This window comes from Calonectris borealis, chromosome 9, assembly GCF_964195595.1.
Source record: "Calonectris borealis chromosome 9, bCalBor7.hap1.2, whole genome shotgun sequence".
Lineage (NCBI taxonomy): Eukaryota > Metazoa > Chordata > Aves > Procellariiformes > Procellariidae > Calonectris > Calonectris borealis.
In genome coordinates, this window is record NC_134320.1 from 29,821,815 (window position 1) to 29,845,431 (window position 23,617).

Consider the following 23,617-nt stretch of genomic DNA (forward strand, 5'->3'; position numbering starts at 1 on the left):
TGAATTATGACCATCAATCGCTGAGAACATATAGTCATGAACACAAAAAAGGTGTCTTCAAAAAACAAGCCATTTTGCATAAAAGTTTTTAAAACATTAACATAAGCAGCTATGACAGATTCACTAATATTTTCTACTTCAAAATTTTACTTCAACGGTGTATTATTAAAGCTGGCTATTTCTTCTTTTCCCCAAACACTTTCCAAGGAAACTCAAGAGTTTGACATTATACATAGGCCCAGTGACATTATCACCTGCACTGCACAATTTAAAAAAAAAAAAAAAAAAAAGACAAGTAAAATGTTAAAGATTTCTGATAAAGTTTTTCATGATCTCTGAAAATGGTTCTAGGAGCACAGGTAAAAATATCAAAAAACATAAGAGCATGTAGTTTTAGAATATTTTACTATACTTAATAACCTCTTAATTTACTACTTTCTACAATAGATGTAAAAGTTGTTATCAAACAATAATCTGGCATTTTACTTGGCAGCACCCAAAAAACAAACCACAAAACCTTGCTAGATCATTTCTCCTAAATTAGGTTTTCAGTACGTAGAACCAAAGAATTCAATTACAACAGCAAAAAGCTGTTTTCTCCTAATATACGAAATGTCCAGTAATAAAGAAAAAATACACCAAGAAGACACAAAGCTTTTGTATCAAATATACACATACACACAATTCTCATAAGCAAAAATAAAATCCGTCTGGAGATTATGAAGTGAGAGGAGAATGTAGCCATTACCTCTTGGTTATCTTTATTCTGATTTGCCCAGAAAATCTTATGATAAAGTGTCTCCATTGAATTGCTGGAATCTGATCTGTCAAAACAATGCCGATCCAACACTTCTAAGGTGTGCAAAACTCGGCTGATGGTCACCCCTAGAGATGGGAGTACGAGAAGAGGGGGGAAAAAAAGAAAAAAAGGTTTACAGAGGAAGACATTGCATTACATCCATCTGTCAAATCTATTACTAGAATTAATCATAGTGCAACAGGATTATACTCAAAGAAGAAAAACAGATGTAAACCCTAAAGCTCCCAACGTTTGTTTCATTTTGAGTTGTCTTACCTGCAGTTGATTCTTGGCACTTGTCAAAAGACCACCGCACCTCCACAGCACGACCTCTTTGTTTTATCTGCTGTTCTACTTCATAAATCTTTGCCCGAACCTGTAAAAAAGATAGTAGCTAATTAGCTAGTAGTGGGAAGTCTCAACTTTCATTTCAAGCTTGTGTCAGCTTTCTCAGCAGGAGCAAGGTACCTATGGTGTTCCACAACACTCCCAACATTTGGGGACAACGAACTGAAGTACGTTCTGTTCAAATGCTTTTGTCTGTTATGAATCATCTTGTACAATAAAACATCTTTTCCCTACAGTCAACCCAGGAAAAGTTAACTCAGCATGTCTGAAAAGTCGCATCTCCCACAGCATTCTCCTAGAGAAGCTGGCGGCTCACGGCCTAGACAGGTGCACTCTTCGCTGGGTAAAAAACTGGCTGGACAGCCGAGCCCAGAGAGTTGTGGTGAACGGAGTTAAATCCAGTTGGCGGCCGGTCACGAGCGGTGTTCCCCAGGGCTCAGTACTGGGGCCGGTCCTGTTCAATATCTTTATCAACGATCTGGACGAGGGGATCGAGTGCTCCCTCAGTCAGTTTGCAGATGGCACCAAGTTGGGCGGGAGTGTTGATCTGCTGGAGGGTAGGAAGGCTCTGCAGAGGGACCTGGACAGGCTGGATCGATGGGCCGAGGCCAACTGTATGAGGTTCAACAAGGCCAAGTGCCGGGTCCTGCACTTCGGCCACAACAACCCCAGGCAACGCTACAGGCTTGGGGAAGAGTGGCTGGAAAGCTGCCCAGAGGAAAAGGACCTGGGGGTGCTGGTCGACAGCGGCTGAACATGAGCTGGCAGTGTGCCCAGGTGGCCAAGGAGGCCAACGGCATCCTGGCCTGTATCAGGAATATTGTGGCCAGCAGGAGTAGGGAGGTGACCGTGCCCCTGTACTCGGCACTGGTGAGGCCGCACCTCGAATCCTGTGTTCAGTTTTGAGCCCCTCACTACAAGAAGGACATGGAGGTGCTGGAGCGTGTCCAGAGGAGGGCAACGAAGCTGGTGAAGGGCCTGGAGCACAAGTCTGATGAGGAGCGGCTGAGGGAACTGGGGCTGTTCAGCCTGGAGAAGAGGAGGCTGAGGGGAGACCTCATCGCGCTCTACAACTACCTGAAAGGAGGTTGTGGCGAGGTGGGGGTTGGTCTCTTCTCCCAAGTAACAGCGATAGGACGAGTAGAAACGGCCTCAAGTTGCACCAAGGGAGGTTTAGATTGGACATGAGGAGAAATTTCTTTACTGGAAGAGCGGTCAGGCCTTGGAACAGGCTGCCCAGGGAAGTGGTGGAGTCACCATCCCTGGAGGTATTTAAAAGACGTGTAGATGAGGCCCTTAGGGACATGGTGTAGTGGGCATGGTGGTGTTGGGTTGACGGTTGGACACGATGATCTTAGAGGTCTTTTCCAACCTGTATGATTCTATGATTCTATTCTATGATCTCTCAATACAGTACGCCAAGCTTCCTTATTTGCCATTTTACATCTTAAAGTAATTTCAGTTTAATAACAGAAAACATCTGAATGCAAATAAAATTCCTGATATTTTCACAAAATCAGTACCTGAATGACGTACAAAGTAAGGTCACCAAAAACCAGCACAACACTGGTCTTGAAACTAGACCTACAGAAGTATCTAAACTTGGCTGTAGTCCTAATGATCACAAATCATTATTTGGGATATAAAACAGATCTTAATAATCTGACAATGAAAAAAGCTTACCTGCTGATTAAATGCTGAATTTCCACCTGGCATAGGTAGACTAGATGGAGCAACTTGAAGTAAATCCAGAGGTGAGCCTGGATTAACATTCTTATTTTCATTTGTGGAATAATTCCACACCAAGGCACTTGGGCAACAAAGAGTTACAGTCTGCAAGCAATAGTACAAAACAGAAGTAATTTCTTTTTCTAAACATGTGTGATCGACAATACAAACAATAAGAGAGTCCATGAGACTAGAATCACTTTTGGTCTAACTACAACAGAGAAAGAAAAAAAAGGCCAATGCACAATTACTTTAAAACATCCATTTGAGGAAATTCAACTACTGTATTATTTTCCTTCTTCAATATTAAAAGAATTATTTAAATATATATGTGTTCAATTCCCATTTGTATTGCTTTCATAACACCATCAAAGAACATCACCAAAGGTTAATTTCAGTCAGATACCTTCTGTGAAACGTGAATGGGCTTTTGAAAAAAGAAGTCATTTTGGTGTTCAGCTTACAGAAAGAAGCTACATGTGAAAAATTAAAATTTAAGAAATTAATTAAAATCAACTCTTCTGTCAAGATTTTAAAGCACAAAAGAGTCATTTAAATGCACCATGAACTTAAGAGTTACCTCAAAAGAAAGATTCAAAACAGTCATTTTACAACAGCTTGTCAGCAGGTACCTATTACCCTGTAGCATTTGGTATTGCACAGAGCAAAAGCAGAATGCTTTGGTGTTTTGGAGTCAGACCTTAAATACCATCTAAAATGATGGAAGTTGATTCATCTTCCAGATGTTTATTTTTGAGACTGCTGGACTGCCTCTTGAGAAGCTCGCCCAGTCCAGATGTGGATTACAAAGCAGCACCTTAGCAAAAACATTGCCCAGAGAAACGCTCCTCTGAAAAGGCAGAGAGCTCGTCTGAATCCAGGCTGTCCTCTGAACCCGCTTGGTAGCACAAGAAAAAGGGGTGGAAAAACGAGCAGAGAAAACACACACACATACACAAACCCAAAGAGTACAGGAAGAGCAGAAAGATTACCAGCTGTGTTGCTAGTAGAGAAAAGCAGTAAAGCTGCCAGAGTACACAAGCATACCCCAGCAGCCCAGGATGGAGACAGACGCTGACGTTCCCAGGACAGATCCATGTTTGAGAGGAAAGCAGTCACAGCATGCTGAGAGCCAGACGGGATCTAACTTCCTGACTCATGCACCCTCAGCAGAGAGATGCGGACACTCTCCCACTTTTTTTCCTCAGATAGCACCGAGCCTTCCCTGCGTACAACCCAGCCTGCCTCCAGGCTCTGGACTTCCCGCACTGCGACGACTGCGGGAAAGCGGCAGCCCTTGGAGAGGGAGCTGCGTACCACAAGAAAGTGCTCTTTTACTGTGGGGGTGGTCCAGCACTGGGACAGGTTGCCCAGAGAGGTGGTGGAGATGTTAAAACCCAGCTGGACATGGTCCTAGGGAACCTGCTTTAGCTGACCCTGCCTGAGTGGGAGGGGTGGACGACATAATCTGAAAAGGTCCCTGTCCCTGCCAACCTCACCCGTTCTGTGATTTTGTGATCCCACGAGCATCAGCATACTCCTGGTACCACAACCAGCACATCTCCGTGCAACCCCCAGAGACAGACAACTGAACAGACAACAGCAGAAGGGCTTGAGGAAGTCTCTCCAGGTCAGCACTCAGGAAGGCAAACAACTGCAGCTCATCATACATGTCCTTTTTTAGAAAATAATTACTCTCTTGACAATTCTGCTATTGCCGAGCAACAAGCGCAAGTGAACAGTCTCTTCTGTTCCACAGTTTTAAAAACTGGAAGCTGATAAGGCAATATAAACTGCTCGTAACTCTGACAAAACCAAAAAGAAGCGGCCTGCAGCGGCACCAAGCATCAGTGACAAGCTGGAAGAAGCATGGAAATCCTCAAAGGTTAGAGCCTGCGGGAGTCAGTATGGTGCTGTCTTCTGTCCAGCTGCACTCAGCAGTCGGGGTCTGTTAGGTTCACTGGTGATGAGAACGTGATGCGATGCGCAGAGCATTACTGCAGCCAGAAACACCCCATCACAGAGGGAAGGCTTAGCCATGCCTGGCAGTGGAGTCGCTCCTTCTCGCAGCAGAGGTGCGGAGAGACCCACGGGCAGCACAAGCTTCTCCAGGTAGTTCCACCATCGTGCCTCAGCCGGTGTGGAGAATCCACCCTCCCGCTCCCCCCAGACCCACTCAGTCCTCACCCTTTAATGGACGCAAGTACATTTCAAACCACAACTAGCACACCTCACCACACCAAAAAACACTGTTTTCCAATAAACTGAATGGTTATAGCCTTGAAAACAAAGAGCAACAGAACGTTGGCCTACCTGCAGCATACAACTAAGTCCATACACCAGTGGACGGTGTTGCGGGCAGGAGAGGAAATCTGAGCAGGCCAGCTGTACCGGGCTCACCACGGGACCGGGGGCAGTCGGGCTTGGGGCTGCCAGAGGAGGGTTACTTGGTCCAATAATCATATGAGGAGAGTGTGCAGCTACAAGGTTAGGACCATCGCTTAGCAATAAAGATAGGCGTCTGGCACAAAAATAAGCAAGGCGACGGGATAGGTAAGCTGACTGAACAAACTCTTCCGAATACTGAAATTTAAAAAAAAATGCCTAGTTTACTCCAGAGTCTACCATGTATTCATTTTCTTTAACAATCTAACATTGGACATGCATAAACTAGAAGGGATCACCTCTAATATTTAAGAGTTCAGAAGTTAAAAAAGAAAAGAGCAGCTCAAACGCAAATCTATACTTCTGTCTTTTAAAAATTTCATCTGCCCTCCAGAACCAGTTACAGTAACAGAATCCTTCTACCAATTCAAGTTAAGGATTATAAAGCGTGAACATTTTAAAGGTGTTTATAAGTTACAAACATGAACCATGCAATATAATTCCCTAAATGTCCTAAGTAAAAATGTTTACATAGATTTTACCATCACAAATATTAAAATCAATCAACACGTACGAATCTCGCTTACATTGATCTTGGCTTTAAAACATGCATGTACCTGCAACATTAGCGGCAACAGCAGCTTAAGAAGATCATCATCAGTGGGTCTGATTTTTTCCAAAACATCCAGTATCCATGTCAAATACTCGTGTCTCTCGAGCATTCCTTCCTTAAAGGATTTAAAATAACACATCACATATTAACTGGGAGCACTAAACAAGAAGGTATGTAATTACAAGTTTTATTTCGTGTCTGGTTTAGCTCTCATTACCCATGTCAGCACAGAGCTACCGAGACCCTCAACCACTACACATGCAGGAACCAGCCACCATCATGGCAGCCCCATGGATAGGGAAGCAATTGCATACAGCACCAACGATCTCTGCGGCTGGGATTCAGCAGGCTGCCTGATTTACTGCTGACAGACAGACTCCCTCCTGGCAACCCCTCTGCTATTTCTATCCTCGGGAAGAAATAACCAGAGAGTTATTCTGTGCTAGAACCGAGTGGAACCGAACAGCCAGGCCACCACTCCAACACCCAAGGCTTCATGTGCCACAGCAGCCTCAGCCTGATCCACAACCATTAAAAACGCTCTTAAAAGACGGGATAATATAGAAGAGATGGAATAATTGAGTACATTGCGGCAATCGCAATCAAGCACACTAAGCAAATCAAAGCTTTTTCAGCTAGCAAATCTTTAAAATGAATTAGCATTTACAATTTATGCAAGTCTTATGACAAAAGCTACCAGTAAGTTCTAAAATTGAACTTTCCAAGAATGGTAACCTCAAAAAAAAAAAAAAGAAATCCATGCACTTCTTAAAGTATTACCTGAAACATATAAAATGACAATTTTTCATTATATTCCCACTGCTTCAGGGCTTGTTCCATCTCTTGAGGCATCACTACAGAGCTGTTGCCTTGACTGGAAGTCACATGATAAAACTCCGCAACCTTTGCCAGCTGCTCTCGAAGGTATCTGGTTATAATTTGAGTCCATTCTACAAAATAAGTTTACAATTAAAACACCTCAGGTGATAAAAGCTTTCTTTCACAGTGAGAATTGAAAAAACTTATATTGCCTTTGTCATCAAAAATATTCCTCTAAAACATTAACCCACAGTTGCATAATACAGAATTAATGGGCTTCTTATGCGCCTCTCCTGTGCATTGGTCTCAAAGCACACATACTGTCAAGTGTGCAAGTAGCCTGCTAGCTTAGCATGACGTAAAAAGCACTGACACAAGGTACGCCTTTAGGGAACCACCTGTCCCTTTCATCAGATTTCAGCATTCAGCCACAAAAAAGCCTTGAAATACTTCATTACTTCTTTCCATCTGGACCTTTACTCTCCTCTTCCTTCCCCTCCAAATATAGCCAACATAAAACTCAATGGGACTTTGCACAAGCAATAGGATATAAAACTGTTCTTTCTGTAATCACTCTGAAACAGACAACTCCTCCAGATTTTTACTCTTCTGAGAATGCAAAAGCTCAGGAGCAGTTTCTTAGGTCAGGGTGACCAGCACAGTGCAGAGGTCTGCCAGTAAGACTGATTATCTTTCCTTTCCTAGACAAGTCAGTAGGTGCTGTTCAGCAAATACACAAACCTACTAAAAATTATCAGTTTTTCTCTCTGCTTCAGCAGCGATTCAGTATTTAGTACAACTTGGAGAAATTTGTGAACAAAAGTAAACTTGCTTGGTCATATATACATAAAGCTTTGGGAAAAGAGGAATTGTAAGGAAGGCATTCTCTTAACAGTAACTGTAACAACCAAGGATATTTGTTAATATCTCAGAGACAAGCATCTGACAGAGCTGTATTTAATCAGCATGCAGCATATTTTAGAAAAGCACACTCTTTTATGAATACATAATGCAGTTGCTTTGACAACCTAAGCCTGTTTACTGTCAGAGTTGCAGGAACTACCACTCTCACACACAAAAATTTTCGCTGTTTACTACCCACCTCAGACTTCAGCTAGCGCGTTCATTCTTTTTTCCCTTTGCATTTGTAACTGGCAGTTCTGTCAACACATACAGACTATATGTTGAATGCTTTTCTATCCAAATCCACTGAAATTTCTGTATGAAGCTAGTGGGTTTTAGTGTTTTCATAGAGCTACTAACTACATTTACTTCAAACATTCGCTCACTTTTGGAAAAACAATTCCAAATTCACTACTTCAAACTTATTTCATGTGACAGTATGAAAGAATAATTTTCCCAAAGCAATTACCAACATCTCTGTGCCACTGATTTAGAAACCATGCAACTGCCTTTCTGTTACCTGAGGCACAGATATAAAACATTTTGGGAACTGTCAAAGGCTGCTCAGTAACACGCAGCAAACTACTTCCCAAAGAGCTCTCAACAACCTTTGCAAAACAGGGAATTTGTACAGAGGACGTAGCCTTCAGTAACCTACCTCAGAATACTCGCTGATAAAAGTCACGGGCACCCCAGCCCACAGACACTCTTACTGGCTTCGCTCACCCTCGCTGTGAAGCGGGTGTCACCATGGTGCCAGCCTGAAGCGGAGCCAGAGCAGGAGTACCTGCCTACCCCCCTAAACACACACTACCACCTTGCACCTTCCCAGTAAGCATAAACTCCTTTTATTTTAAAGAGCTACTACTCCCAGCCAGAGCAAACCAGGTCTAGATCCATTTATTGCAACAGTGGACAACCTCAGCTTTTCTCACCTCTTCCTTACTCCCCCTTCTCCTCCACTCCCAGACAACCAAGAAAGAGGGCGTTTGTTTTAACTACGCCCTGACGAGTACGTGTCCCAAGCAAAAGAATAGCCCCAGCCTTGGTGCACAGCATCACCATTTCAGTCCCCCCTAGGAGAGCCAAGATGCTCACTTATCACTAGCAGAGCTATTCACGACAGATTAGGAAAGCAATCAGCCTGCTCTCACTGCCTGCTCCGAGCCTCCTGCTAGGGTCTACCCCAAAAAATGCTTACCTCATTCAAGAGAAAAGGGAAGACAACCTGAGAGGTTGGAGAGAGGGGCTGTTTCAGCATCCCTTGGTGCAAAGGACAGAAGGGGAATTTGAGAGAAGGAAAGAGCAAGTCACCCAGCCCGGCAGTGCCAAAACAGCTCAAAGGAGCCTGAACCCATCCTGAGTCAGAAGAGGAGTGGGGAACTCTGCTAATCTCCCACCAAAACAGCACTGACCTCACTACAGAGAAGCTAACCCCAGCACGGCAGCCTTCCAGAGTTCATACACCAATGGAGGCAACAACCTGACTTGGTATCTGAGCAGGTGTCTCTTTTCCTTCTTGCCAGCCACACGCGCTGCCTCCCCCTTGCTCTCTATCTCTAAAAATCAGACTAATTCTTAAAAATATTTTTAAAACTATCACCAAAGAACAAAAAAAAGAAACCACAAAGCAAAGTTTGAAAGAAACAACAGAATGAGCTGGCAGGAAGAAGTAGACATTTCTTACAGCAGTACAGAGATGCTGCTAAACAGCAGTGAAATTGTCTGTTCTGAGCACAGTTATTTTGAGGACAAAGAAGGAAAACATTCATTCCAGACAGTAGAAGAGCTGTAGGTAGTGTATGTAAACAGAGAGTAAAACTACAACTTTGATAATAGTTAAAGTACCTTTGAATACCTTAAAGGTGTTCACTGCTTGGCCCACTGGCTTGGTGCCAGACAATGTCATTTAAGGTTAGTACTTAAAACAAATACATTGCCACCTATGTTCTAGTAAATAAGCTTTCAAATTCACATTTCATTCCAGGCTTTCTAAATTAGCAGTTCTGTTCATTCCCTGGTAACATTTATCTTAGCACAGCCTTTGCCACTCCTGCCAGCCCCACATCGACCGGTGTCAGTGGCGAAGACGCAGCACAGTCAACTCCTCAGATGCTGCACCTGGAGATTTAGGAATAGCTGGGAGGAGAAGCAGCCAACAGGGCAGTATTTATGCTGCATGGCTCTTTGTACTCTTTGACACACACTTCTAAGCGAAACTGATTTAAAAGAATTTTTATTCCCCTTCCCGCTACAAAGATTCCCCTTCTGGAAACCTAGTCACACCAAAGCCACGAACAAGAGGAGCAGGCCCCTTCAGCTATTATTATGCATTTAGACATTAGAGATGTTTATTTACCAATATTTGGGTCAGTGGCCTGGCGTTTCTTGATTTTAGCTTCAGAAATAGCAGCGTAGTAGGCACATGTCATTTTGATCAGCCATGCCGCTCGCAGCAGTGGCACAGAATATTTTGCTAAGTAAGCAAAAACATCTTCTTTTTTACTGAGAATAGGTACCTGAAATGAAACAGGAAGCAAATTATAGCACACAAAACAGCAGCTGGCACCTGGGGGTTACCCCAGGCCTCCTCTGCTCAACCCCACACCTCCTGGAGAGCGGCAGACCTCTTCACCAACCTAGGAACCCACTCCACTAACAACACCTATTGTCTAGGCACACAGAAACAGAGACTTGACAAAGAGATACTGCCCACGCTTCCCCCAGGCTTCACTGGGAGCATCCTTCCCCTGCTCAGAGATGCCTGCAGGGCCACTAGCAAACCTCTCAACACAGCCAAAGGCGTCCAAAGTGCAGGAAGAGTCCTGCAAGCTGATCCTCAGAACCTCTGGAAAATGGAAATACATCAAGGTTTTGGGTAAGGGTTCAATTACACAGACACTGCCAGTTTCATGGGTGTCCCTGGTTCAGAGGAGTCCATAATAACCAGAGCGCACTAGGGCAACACAGCCTGGCCAGCTAATACTGCCTGCACTGGCCACGCACACAATGGGGCTGGTCCCACGAGACTTCCAGATGAAAAGTCACTCTCTTCTGTCACAGCAATCCTTACACCTTTCTGCATAAAGGTAGAATAATTTTAAAATGCATTTTTAAAGCAATATATATGAGAACAAGACATTTCATACCCAGTGGAGACAGAAGGGAGCGAAGGCACAAATGCTACACTTACTATCTCCTACCAAAAAATCCTCATTACTCCTTCAAGCATACTCAACCTTTCTAACAGAGTGCCTGGAGAACAGAGGTGCACCAATGCTGAGGAGAGCAGCAAACAAAGCACTAGCCCTTTCCTGCAATGCTCTTCAGTGGTCAGCCTAGGGACTCTACAGAATCAGTTTCACGGTGTTCTCAACATGCTTATTCACTGTTATCAGCAGGTTTATAAATCTGGTTATTTAAAAAAAACTTAAATAATGAAAGAAATCTCTTTAGCACTTCTATTCACGAAGTTAACCTCTCAGAAAGTTAGAGGGAAACTTAAGCTGGTGGCATGCTTGGGACAGCAAAGCTCTTGTCTTTGCGGTGGCTCTATTGGTGACAAAACAGCACACGTTCTTCACCAACTGCACAGCAAAAGACCAAAAACTGGTGAAACTTGTACCTTCTGTTATTTTGGTCCACTTATGCTCAATAGTCTTGGAATAAGAGTTCCTTATTGCAGGTTTATTTATACTCAGAATAACTCCCAGATACTGTAAGATTAGCTGCTTGTACACAGAGCTTCAGGAAAGAAAGGCACGAATAACAGCACCTTTGTTACAGTGTTCTAGATGCCACCTTAGATGAGTTTTAATGACCACTTCAAATTTATCTTGTACTGCTGTTCTTAAACAGCATGCAGTATCCAAAAAGATATCCAAAATTGCCTTTTCCAGTTATAGAGAGACAGCTACAAAGCAGCAAGAATTCTTCTCCTTAATTGGAAACTTAAACAAGAATGCAACTAATAAGACTGTTTAACAAAGATTGTTAATACAAATACAAATTTAAATGTGAAGAGCATGCAAAGGAGTTGGAGTTAGCAAGCAAGTTCTTTTAAGAATGCATCGGCTTCCTAGCCAATTATTTCCTTGCCAGACATGAGAATTTCTGGAAACTGTTCCTTTGCTTGAGAAAGAGACCATCTAAGTGAAGCGTACAGGCAAAGAATCTCACTGTCAATAAGATAAACATGCCTGAGCTAAAATATAGTCATTCAAAAGAACTTTTTTCCAGCTAGATCAGAAGTTCCCCTTTGCCCAAGCACCCTCCTTGCAGAGAGAGAACATGCTGCAGAGCAGCAGCTGCCTCCAGCACCGCTCCACATCCAGTTCAGAAATACTGCCCTATTCTTATAGCCCAATTCAGTACAATCCAATATCCAAGAAATAGGAGAAGGAGTATTTTGATACCTTTTTTGCTAAAAGAGTCAGTGGTTTACTTCCTGCTAAATCTGTGAACCAGTTGTGAATTGCACTCTGAGACCGAGCAGTCACCAGCCAGTAGTTGTCTTTGGCATTTACTTGTGGTTTCTTCTTTCCTGTGTCCTGGAAAGTGTTAAGTTTTAGCTTTTCCGCTAATATGCTGCTAAAGTAAGCGCCAATCTGGTGGGGAAAAAAAGCAAAACATATATGACAACCCAGTAGGCAAGCACCTATCGTACATTAATGCACAAAGATTTCCATCTGAATAGATGTAGTCATCACTCTAGTCCAGGCTATCAATCCAATAAGATTACACTAATTCCCTGCAGCTAGGAGATGGGGATTCATGATATTAAGCACTCGTGCAACACTTCTGCATTATCATTATAGAGGCTGCGGGTCATCAAAACCAAGCCAAAGACGACCAGGCCTCAGAGACATCAGAGATGCAGCTGCCATTTACGACGGGTCACTGCAAATGCCCAGAGCCATATCGCTCCAACAGATGAGTGTCTCGGATTTAGGCCCCAATTCAGTGTATTCTAAGAGTGTCTCGGAACATTCCTCCCCTCCTACACTTTACTACATAATACAGTGTGTAAATACACGCTTTACACTTCTATTTAGAACAAACTATACTGTCACAAGAACCGCATTCATTGTCTTTCCATCATCAGTTACAGCACGCAAAACTTCAAAGATTCGGATAAGCTAGGAAGTGTTCTGACTTCTGTTCAAAACACCTCCACTACCACTCGACACCTCCAGAATGAAAAGCTTTGTAAGATTTGCTTCCCCAGTACTTTCAATCCCAAAACAGCAGAAAAAAGCCCAATAGAGGTTTTACTTCTCATGTAACATAATTTACTTTTCAAAATTACTATAACAGAAATTAATTTTTAGGCCTGTCAGCAAGAATAAAATGTTTGATTTTCTAATAAATATATTCATAGTTGGGTAATTTTAAAATCTGTGAAAAGCTTTTAGGAGATACTGAACTTATTTTGGTAATTCTACATTAAATCTTCCAAATAACTATAAGCACTTCCTTGTGAATTTCTGTTTTACTTTTTGAACAGTTATGTTCAATAGTCAAAACACAAATAATTAAAATATAAGACAGAAAGTGCCTGCAGGTAGCAATTCTAGAAGACAAAATCAGAAGAATGTAACAGGAAAACCTTTAACACTTCAACAATAGCAATCCTGTTATTTACTTGTACCTCTTCTCCCGCTAAAATAAAAGAGCATCGCTGTATAAGTAAATTCACATTTTCCAATAAGCCGTAAAAAGTTACATATTTTGAAAGTCAAACAGCAGAAAATTACTTTGTCTGAAAACATTTTTATAAGCTTCTTGATAACATTCTCCTTCAAAATCATTTCTTCCTGCTTTCCAAACGGGGGGGGGGAAGAGAGTATATGAATCTGGACAGATCCCTCAAAGAAATACAGGATGTTTTTTCTTCTAAAAAGCTATATTTTTTTGGCGGATTTGGAGGATTATTAATTTGGAGGATAGTAACTAATATTTTAGTGATTTTTATTGCTCTTTTCTATCTCACACTTTTTTGACTCTCAAATAAAACCACAGGAGAGCTAAGTTAAATTTCATTAAACAATCCAAGAATATATTTCCAAGAGACCTGGAGCACAGTGACCAGTTTCTCCTGGCAGAACACAGCCTGATGAAACAGATACAAGACCAAAGCAACTTAAAGATGTGTAAATACTAGGGACTTTCAGGGAAGGAGTCAGTACTGTCTTTGTAAGTGAAGCAAATAAAAGAACAGGAGAAAAAATTAATGTCTCTTCTACAATGAAGTGTGCTAGTTACATTTTGTTCTTGGCATCCATGTTTTCTTCTGAAGACTGGTAACACTAGGTAGCAGAAACACAGCTCTGCATTCTTATATTAGTTCTGTAATTAACTTTAACACGAAGAGTTCCAACTAGAAAGCAAAGCAGTCAAGTACCAACCACAACCACTGCCAGCTTGGTTCCAATTTCAATGAGTACACTCAGAGCAAAAAGCCCTGTCTTACCTTTGAGGCATTAATGACAATATTTCTAGCAGATCCATGCTCATCTCCAGAGAAGGCAGGTTGATTACTGAAGCCTTGCTTTACGTTCACCGCAGTAAGTTCATCCTGCAAAGAGTGTTTTAAGGGCAAAAAATGAAACGACAATTTAAGTCACATCATTCCGAGAAGCATGTTTTTATAAGGAAAATTTATGTATTTGCTAGTATGTCACACTCTACATTCACCTGAACCCTCAGAGCACTTTGCACATTCACGGGATTTCAGTGAAGGGGAACACGACGCCACTCCTACCCTCCAGTCCCCATTAAGTGTTCGCCTTACTACAGACTTCAAGGCCGTACCACTTCTTTTGCTGAAAGAGGATTGCTGCCCATGAGAAGGGTAGCAGGAAACAAGGCCTTGGCAGCCTTCGTAAAACCTGGAGCGCTCCGCAGCACCCAGCCCTAAACCCTCCTCCTGAAAGTGGTGGCAGTCACCAGCCATCCTGACCAGGGCAGGGAGAGCAGCGCATCCTCCTCTCCTCGAGATACACTGGGATCGCTGGAACCAGCTGCATCGCTCCACCACAGCATGCTGCTGCACACCCCTCGTTACCACCAGAACCCTTCCCCCAGCACAAAAAAATTCCTGCATCGTTGTTTTTTGAAGTTTAAAATGTTACTATTTCAGTTTGTGGCCTCACAACCACCATTTGAGAATCTCTACTGAAATAAGAAACAGACCACCTCTAGCAGAAACTATTTCAAGTAAACATCTGTCCCTGTTCCCGCTTCTTCTGGAGTTACTTTCGCAGTGGAAGTATTACTAGTCTCCTACTACACTACCAACACACCTTCATTTTGCTGCCTATCGGTATTTAAGCAGGCTTAGCTGGATCATATTCGCAGCAAGAACACAGGACAGACAGAAGTGGCGTCAGCAGCATTAGGTGCAAACACATACCCGAGCCTTCACAAATGCAGAACATAACTTCCTAAGTGAGCCCCATCCTTCCCTGTCTTCATTCCATATCTTCACCAAAGTTAATACTCTTCCATGGAGGCTGTGCAGTTTATTCACTTATTCAGGATCACATGCCTGTCAGACTGAGGTTTACCTACACCAGATGACTGGGAACTTGGCTTGTTTGGTTTTCTTAATCTCCCTCTGAAAAGAAGGCACAGATCTCCCCCAACGAATCAGTTACTGGCCACCAAAGGTACTCTACACAAGCTCAAGTGGTCCACGGACCACTGGTAGTGCGTGAGATATTGGAACAATCCCCATGATGACTGTAAATAACCTATGAAAACAAAGAGCGACTGCCGTGCAACCAAGCAAATAAAATAGGAGAAAATAAAGTTAAGAATGTTATAATTTTACTAGAAGATTTTATTACTAGTTTTGAGCAACATGTCTCCCCTAAAAGAGTGACGCAGAAGCTTCCATTCGGTTTATTCTCTTATGCTTTGCAACGCATTTTGCTTTTCAGTATTTTCACAAAGTTTGGGAGCAAGACAGAAGACAGTAATGTATTTAGAAGAAATCTAAGCTCTCTAGGGTTTATGAAGTTAGCAAGCCTCATCTGAATTTTAAATGAAATCAACAAGAGGTGCTGGAACACTCCTCCACCCACACCATCCCCAAGAGAGCCTTGAAAACACAGATAAAGGCAGAGATGAAAATGTTCAAAGACATTATAAGCAAATAAATAAAAGGTAAATAGCAAACAGATGGGGATATATGTTACTGCTAGTGCCATATCCAGAGATGACCCCTTTATCTGTTATCTTTAAACTTCTCCTCTTTTGAAAAAAGCTGTCTAGATATCATTATGCTGAAAATAACCAAGAACCGTATGTTGTACTGCTATATCTACCACTACTGCAGGAACAAGCTGCAGATGGACTGACAACACAAACACATCAGTGTTTTGGTTTTGTCTGGCTCAGATTATTAGCTCAGATTTCTCCCTGCCTTCAGCAGTAGTTCAGAAATTTTAAACACAGAACATAGCACAGTTGCATAACCAAACACCAACTAGAAATGAAAAGACATGTCATCTGTGAACACAATGCACAGAGATACCTTTATAAACAAATTAACAATAAAATGGATGTTCACAGGAGCTCTCATTACATCTCACTTAGGCCAGCTCCATTAACAGCTCAGGATTATTTGGTTATTTTCTAAGAGCACAGCTGTCCCCTAGCAAGGGGAAAGCTTCCTGGACAAACAGGCAGGAACACCAGCACAGCTAAGCTGTACAATACTGAACTTACCAGTGCAAGCCCTCTCCTAATGACAGACACAGGAGCACCGCATGCCGCTGTCACTAAGTGACACGCTCTGCGCCGCAACAAGCTGGATCCTCTGGGCTCCTGCAGGGATGTCAAGCTTCCTTTCAAAATGTCAAGCAGGGCCCCAAGCGAGCCCAATCAAGGCTTAAAACCCTTTTGCAATTTTAAATAGCCAAATGAACATTCAGGCCCAAATTGCATTAATTTGCTTCAGAAAGAATTTTAATTGTTTCATGTGGGATATTTAAGACCCACCAATATGTCTACAGCACTCCGTTTGTGAACACAACAGGTACAGATGGATATCTTTACAGACAGAAAGCCCGACAAGCTCAGGCCAATGTTCACAGGAGTCGAGCATCGCCAGCTCTGCAAGAAATCAGACCCCAACTTAAGTCTGTGTGCATTGCTTCACTCCATCGCAGCTGTGACTCCTGCAAAGCGTGTTCAGAGGAGGCCACCTGCAGCACCAGCCGGCTGCAATCAGGGCACTCAAATCTATACCGAGAACAAATGAACCATTAGGATCAAGCATTGAGGCACTGTTGGGTGTTCTGGACTGTATAATTCCATATTAACTTGCTTTTAATGAATAGGAATGAAGCTCTTTCAACTTAAGCATTCACCTGCTTCCTTATTACTGCAGTTACACTTGCTTACTGCAGCACCAAGCCAGTAAGAGAAAAGCAGAAAGCTAATGATGTATAAAGATTTTGAAAAACTAGGAACTGGCTAGTTTATTCTGACATCTAAGCTGAGCAAACAGACAATGTATAGAGCTACACCGGCACTATTTGACAGGGAAAACCAAAGCATTTTTGAAAGCCATTCTTTTTCTCCCTAACCTCAAAAGTTTCCTTCAGAAGAGAAATTTAAAAGTTCATATTAAACTCATGAAAGCAACAAAACAGATCTTTTTAACCAGTCATTACTTTTAGATCCTCTCTCATGCTCCATCTTTTGCTTCGAGTCTCTTTCTTACAACAGAGCACCTACTTTCAGCAGCTTCAGCAACCATAGCATTAGATTGGAGACCCAAACCCTCTGCAGGAAGGTCCAGGATTTCAACCTGTGGTGTAGCTGCTGCAGCACAAACCTTCCACTCATGCTCAGCTTCCGCTACGTTGGGCTTGGTTTAAACAACGGGATCAAAAAATAACTCCCTAAAAGAGACAGTATAAAATACTGTGCCAGTTATAGATTACTAAACAAGCTACATTTCATGATGAAGAGAGGAATAACGATATTTAGAGGAGCATTATCCACTCCGAATCAACGGCTCAGAAGTCACAAACAAGGATTAGCCATACCCAATGGCCAACCACAGGCAGAAGCAACTTTTGCCAGAGACTAGGAAGATGACATACTGGCCATGTTATAAACAGATACTGAGAGCAAGAAGGAAGATTGGTCTCTTATAATACTGAAGGGCCCAGAAAGAGAGGTCTATTCCCAACTGGCATAAGGGGAACAATACTGGAGAGACCTCTCTGACAGAAATTTCAACTGCTATACCCATCCTACCGGTGAGAAGGTGGTCTGGGCTACTGGTGATTGTAAACATTGGAGAACTGAGCCTTGGAAGGGTCAAACCCTGTGCACTATGTGGTGGAGAAGGCAATGAAATTCCTTCTGTCTGAAGGCTATTTCTCAACACAAAATTATGTCGATTGTACTTTTTTGTGCTTTGAAACTGAATTCAACTGAAGTTAAAAGCATTACTCATGAGTAAAATCATCAGGACCTGGGCCTGATGATATGGTGCATTCAGTGGTTATATCTTTGGCTTGTAATAAACAAAATTTGCATTATATTTTATCCATCTTAGGGAGACTGTAACAATTTAGAGCAGAGGAAGTGTTAGAAAAAAAGTTGATTCTAACGCCTGCTTTCAGAGGCTCCTGCCAGGGTAGGATTTCCAAACCTACCTTTTGCTCCACAATCAGCTGATTGTACAGAGAAAATATGTGCGAAGCACTGTCCCATGTTCAAAGAAAACACATTACAGAAAGACAAGAAAAGCTAATTCTCCTAATCTTTCTCTTTTAGAGCAGTATCAGGTGTTAAAAGCAGCCCCAGCAGGTGACTGCATTCAAGCAGAAGCTATGTGCTATGCAATTTGAAGACTTCCCTTCCGCCACCCCCTCATTTCTGCAGAGAGCATTTTGCACACAGGGCACACGCCAATCCTCAGGGGCTAAGCGTTACCCAAACTTTACATGAGGGGACCTTGCAAAGGATGCAGATTTCCACCTGGCACTCAGGAGCTGGCTCTGGAGCATGGGAGGTGCTAGCTCCTAGCAGAGAGGGAATTTAGAAAAGCACAGGGTGACAGTCGGCAACACCAACGTCACCAGACAGCCCATTCCCACTTCTACTAGGACCTGTAACTCCGCATTTGTCTCCTTTTTCAAATGATAGACAGACTTCACCAACCCAAAGCTTGGAACAACACAGGACTGTACCCTGCAAACGCCCCGTGCAACACACACTAACACCGCCTGTACACACGTGGAATGAAGACTTCCCCCAAGCCACATTTCAATCAATTATGTTATGGCAAATAACAATGAGCCTGTTGCAGTTATTTTCTACTTACTAATGCACCCATGTAACATATTTTAAATATTAACCATCTGGGCACTTGCCACTTCCATTCTTATTGTAACTGGCTGCATATTTATAAATGTGTCTGCAAGAATCAATCCACCACCTGACTAAAAATATGCAACAGTCCAGAGCTAAAAATTCATCTCCATACATTGTCATAGCTGAGTTCAGCTGCAGTTCTGCAAGCCTGGTCATGGTCACACATAAAAAATACACGTTAGAGAATATTTCTAGTTACCATAATCATCAAGTTTGTAAGTATGATGAGTACCGGCATAAGGGCGAAAAGACAAAAAGATGCTAGAGGTCAAAAAATTGAGATATGTCTCAAAGGATTAGTAATGGGCTTGATACGCATCTTTTATTGCTTGTTGTCCAAGCTCCTCTCAACCAGCACTGACCAATAGTCACTCTCTGATGAACGCTCTCCAGTCTACATGAACCAGATGATAATGCTTATAAACAACTGAAAAATTACCCTTAATTAGTCTCCTTTCTGGAAGTCTCAACAAGACGACAACAGACCAGTAGAGAGCAAAGCATGAAGAGTGTTGCATGGTTGCCCTGCTGTACTTGCTTCATTTAACTGGAGCTCATCCTCATCGTCAGCCTGGTCAGACTTCTACGAGCAATTCACTGGGACAGAAGATGGCCAGGAACACCAGAAGAACAGGACATCCCAGACCAGCCACGGCAGAGGCAGAGGTATCTGGCGCACACGGCTTTGCGTACGAGTCACAACACAGCACACGAGGCAAATCTCAGAGAGACCCATTGATTTTGCTGGGAGACATCCCGTTCACAAAACCCTACCAGAGGCTTCTTCCACCCACCTCTGGAGGGCTGGCGGCCCAGAAGCAAGACTGGGAAGCCGGGCCGGGGAGAGCCTACAACCAAACCCATGAGTTTGCTGGACATGCCAGCGATATCACAGCACCCGCCTGAACTACGCACTCGCCCCCAGCACTGACCGACAGCGCGTCTCCGTGGATATGCTTGTGGCACCTGGGAGCAGGACACCCACAGCCTGATGCAAGAGTACAAGCTACAGCCCCGCTCACCTCCACCCTGTGTTTTTGGATACATTTCCCGGCCTCCAAAACCCTCCAGCTTTTCATTCCTCCAACCAGAGGTACCTGCTGTCAGGTCAGAAACACGGGTGGGCAGCTCAGCAGGCCCACGCTCGCCCCAACCAGTGGCACCTCTCACCCTCCGGGCAGCCCGTGCCCCTCACGGGCCGGGGTGCCGCTCACGGCAGGTGGCTGTGCCCCTCACGGGCCCATGCCCCTCACGGGCCGGGGGTGCCCCTCACGGGCCCATGCCCCTCACAGCAGGTGGCTGTGCCCCTCAGAGGCCCGTGCCCCTCACGGCAGGCGGCCCGGCTCCTCTGCCCCGCTGGCCCCACCGCCGCCCCGCAGGGCGAGCCCGGGCGCCGGCCGGGCCGCAGGGAGGGCGCCGAGGCCGAGGTCGCGGTGAGCGGGACCGCCGTCCCCGCCCCGCCGCAGAAAATGCAAGTCAGCGGGCGGCTCCGCGGCCGCCCGGCGCCGCTCAAAAGTTTCGGCGGAGGCGCCGGGCCGGGAGGCGAGGGCGGCGGCCCGCCGCGGGCGGGGGGCGGGCGCGGGGCTGGCGGCCGGGCCCCGGCGCCGCGGGCACGGCGCAGCGCGGCTGGTCTCACCTCCTTCTGGCGCGGGTCCTGCGGGTAGACGTCGGGCGGCCCCAGGCGCGGCCGCTTGAGCGGTCTGTGCTCATAGCTGAGGAGCCCGAAGGCGGCCATGATCGCTCATGTTCGCCGGCGCGGCGGGCGGGCGCTGGAGCGGGCTCCGAGCGCCAGGGAGCAGCACTCGGCGGCTCGCCCCCCGCCTCACCCCCGCCGCGCCGGGGGCGGGCTGCGCGGCGCCGCGGCGGACGGGCGCGGGGGCGGTGCGGCCCGGCCCACCCCGCCCCGCTCCCTCCCGCGGCAGGTGCCGGCCGGGGCCGCCCCGAGCCCTCCCCGCTGCGGGCACGGCCGGCGGCCCCCGCGCTGCCCACCGCACCGCAGCGGGGCCGAACGCCGCGCCGGGCACAGCGCTGAGGGCCGGCGGCTGCGGCCGGGGACGCCCGAGCTGCCCCAGGGGGACGGCGAGGAGGGGCTGGGGCGCGGGGAAGGCAGCGCTGCCCGGCGTGGGTAGGCGCTGGGGACAGCCCTTGCCGCCGCAGGGACCCAGCACCCTATCGTCCGTTCCCATTTTTAATATCACCCATTTAGCGGATAAATAATTCACTCGGGAGAATAAAAGCCCGCTGCGGACGTGGCAGGTCCGCCCCCGCGCTGGCGGGTCCTGCCCTGCGGCTCCCGAGGCACCAGCAGTCTCCCGTCTTCCCAGGAGGAGCTTTAGGTCCCGGGTACAACCTGCCCTGCCCAGCTAGCAAAGCCTCCCCCCATTTTCCAGCCACCGCTCTCCCGGGGCGCAGCCCCTCACTCGGCTCCAGCGGCGCGAGGCCAAGCAGAGGAGCGAAGGGCACCCGCTCCCTCTTGCTCTGCTGCCTGGGGTCTGCGAGGGATCCTGACCCCTCCCCAGAGGTACCAAATGACTATGGAGAGGCACTGTGCTGTCCCCTCAGCGATGACCATGTCCCCTCCTGGGCTGCAGCCTTGGGTGGCCCTTGGGCGAGTCGCTCAGGCCATCTCCGTTCAGCTGCTGCTCCCGGCACAGGGCAGCGGAGGCACGCTGCTCCGCGATTCCCGAAGGATGCTCCCATGGGCCAGCCTGTACCACCCAAGCGGATCCACTGATCCCAGTGGATCAGCCAAGCGGGACAAGAAACATGTTTCTGGATCTTCAAAACAAAAGTAATACAACACTTTAGGGCTTTAAAGCTTTAGGGCTCCTCCCTTTCCCAGCCTGCAGGTGGATGTCCTGTACTTGCCCACCTTCCTGAAATGGGGCTGCAGTCTCCATCACAGCCTGCAATTAGTGTCCTGCTATGCAGAACACATTCCCCCCGCTCAGTATAGGTGCCATCTCCTTAGGTATCGGAGTGGTAGGTACATTCCTGTATTAGCATTACAGTAAGCAAGCACAAAAACTTTTTTTTTTCCTCTTTCTGCCCATTATTTGTGCCATCTCCTCTCCTTGTGCCACATCTCCAGAACAGTACAAACAGGAGGTACTTTGGAAATACAAGATTAGACAGACAGTTGCAAGTAAGTATAAATAAAATTAACAGAGCAACACTCTACAAATGAGCTTATGTTCGAATTTAGTATGGACAAGAACAGGAAATACAGGCAAACCACATTCTTTTGTCTCCAAGCAATTCTCTAATCAAACCACAGATAACTTAAAAGCTGAGGCGGAACTAGGCAATAGCAATAAAATAGGATAGTAATGCCCTACACTGTCTCATATTTGTTAATGCATCTTCTATTTAAATCTTTGTCACTTTTGGTTACTGAATTACTTTTCATGCATCCAGCTGTGTTGTTCACCAAAGGCAGGGATCAACAAGTCTGAGATCTTCAAAAGTTAAAATCTAGCTCTGAGATGCCTTCCTTGACAGGTTTATCAGACTTCGTATGTGACCCAAGGGCATGCTCCAAAGACCAGCAGTCAGCTCTTTTCCTTCACTCCACCAGTGGATAAAAATGCTTCAGAGCTTTTCATAAATGACGCTGGCGCACTAGATCAGTGTTGTGATCGCTGGCTTTGGGAAGATTAATATCATGCATGTTTTAAGATAGTGTCATTACATTTTATTCCCGAGACTTTGTCAAACACATCTTGATGTATTTGACAGATCCCATCTTTTGGTGGTTTTTGCCATGCAGGATGGTCTGACAATCTCATAATGGCACTAGCTGTTCTGTGTTGATTTGCCTGCATTTTACAGCACCTCTACAGTGCAAGTGTCCCAGCAGAGCCTGGCCCCGTGAAGTCCATAGATCAGGGTTACAGATCTGGCTATAGATTTGTACTATCCACTGCTCCAGTCCTCAGTTCAGACACTGATGTTTGGGAAGTCTGGGTTCAAATCCAGTTTTCTTAAACCCTCAAGTCTGCAAAGATTCTGATCTGGAGTTTTAGTTTGTTCTTCTCCAGAAATACTGCCAGGGGAGCCAGGTTTGGTTGAGATGTACCCCTGTTCAGAGGGTAACAAGTATTTCATGTCACCTTTAGTCAATTGAGTAATGCCTTAAGCCACCACTTTAGTATGGGAATTTGAGGAATAAGCTCTGAATAAGGGAGAATGGCAAAAGCCGGTTCATAGTATGTTTTTTTTTACCATCATGACTAAATTCTTGTCATTTGCTGTGACTTTGCTGATGCTAGTTAACAATGGAGGGTAACTTCTGAAAATATTGCATTAATTATTGGTTATATGCTTTCTTCAAGGACATCTCTCGTTTTTAACATTTGCAGGTCTATTCAGTTCTCATGGTAGTGAGGGACAAATGGCACCACTGGTCTGGACTGCAGCTGACTCCAGCTGACATGCAAACTTCCCACAGGTGTTTCTGCTCAAATGCATGTCGCTATGGGTCCTCATCGCTCCTGGTGTTTTCATCCTGAACATTTCTACAACCAAGGATGGCCTTTCTGGTAAGTTGATATCAACTCTACAGCAGTTGTGACACGGTGGAAAAGAGCAGAACATAATCAGCATCAGTTCTACATATATCA

General features: G+C 45.1%; 1 protein-coding gene across 1 annotated transcript in view; it reads right to left on the reverse strand.

Moving 5' to 3' along the window:
* Positions 1-20,805, reverse strand: part of MED12L (mediator complex subunit 12L) — a 155,067-nt gene extending 134,262 nt beyond the window's left edge. Inside the window, exons 1-10 of the mRNA XM_075157563.1 lie at positions 20,632-20,805; positions 14,068-14,172; positions 12,011-12,202; positions 9,955-10,114; positions 6,654-6,823; positions 5,878-5,988; positions 5,189-5,458; positions 2,831-2,980; positions 1,076-1,175; positions 749-885 (exon numbers count right to left, since the gene is read on the reverse strand). Coding sequence (XP_075013664.1) covers positions 749-885; positions 1,076-1,175; positions 2,831-2,980; positions 5,189-5,458; positions 5,878-5,988; positions 6,654-6,823; positions 9,955-10,114; positions 12,011-12,202; positions 14,068-14,172; positions 20,632-20,730 — 1,494 coding nt within the window. The 5' untranslated portion in view covers positions 20,731-20,805. The remainder of the gene's footprint in view (positions 1-748; positions 886-1,075; positions 1,176-2,830; positions 2,981-5,188; positions 5,459-5,877; positions 5,989-6,653; positions 6,824-9,954; positions 10,115-12,010; positions 12,203-14,067; positions 14,173-20,631) is intronic.
* Between the last annotated feature and the right edge of the window lie 2,812 nt (positions 20,806-23,617).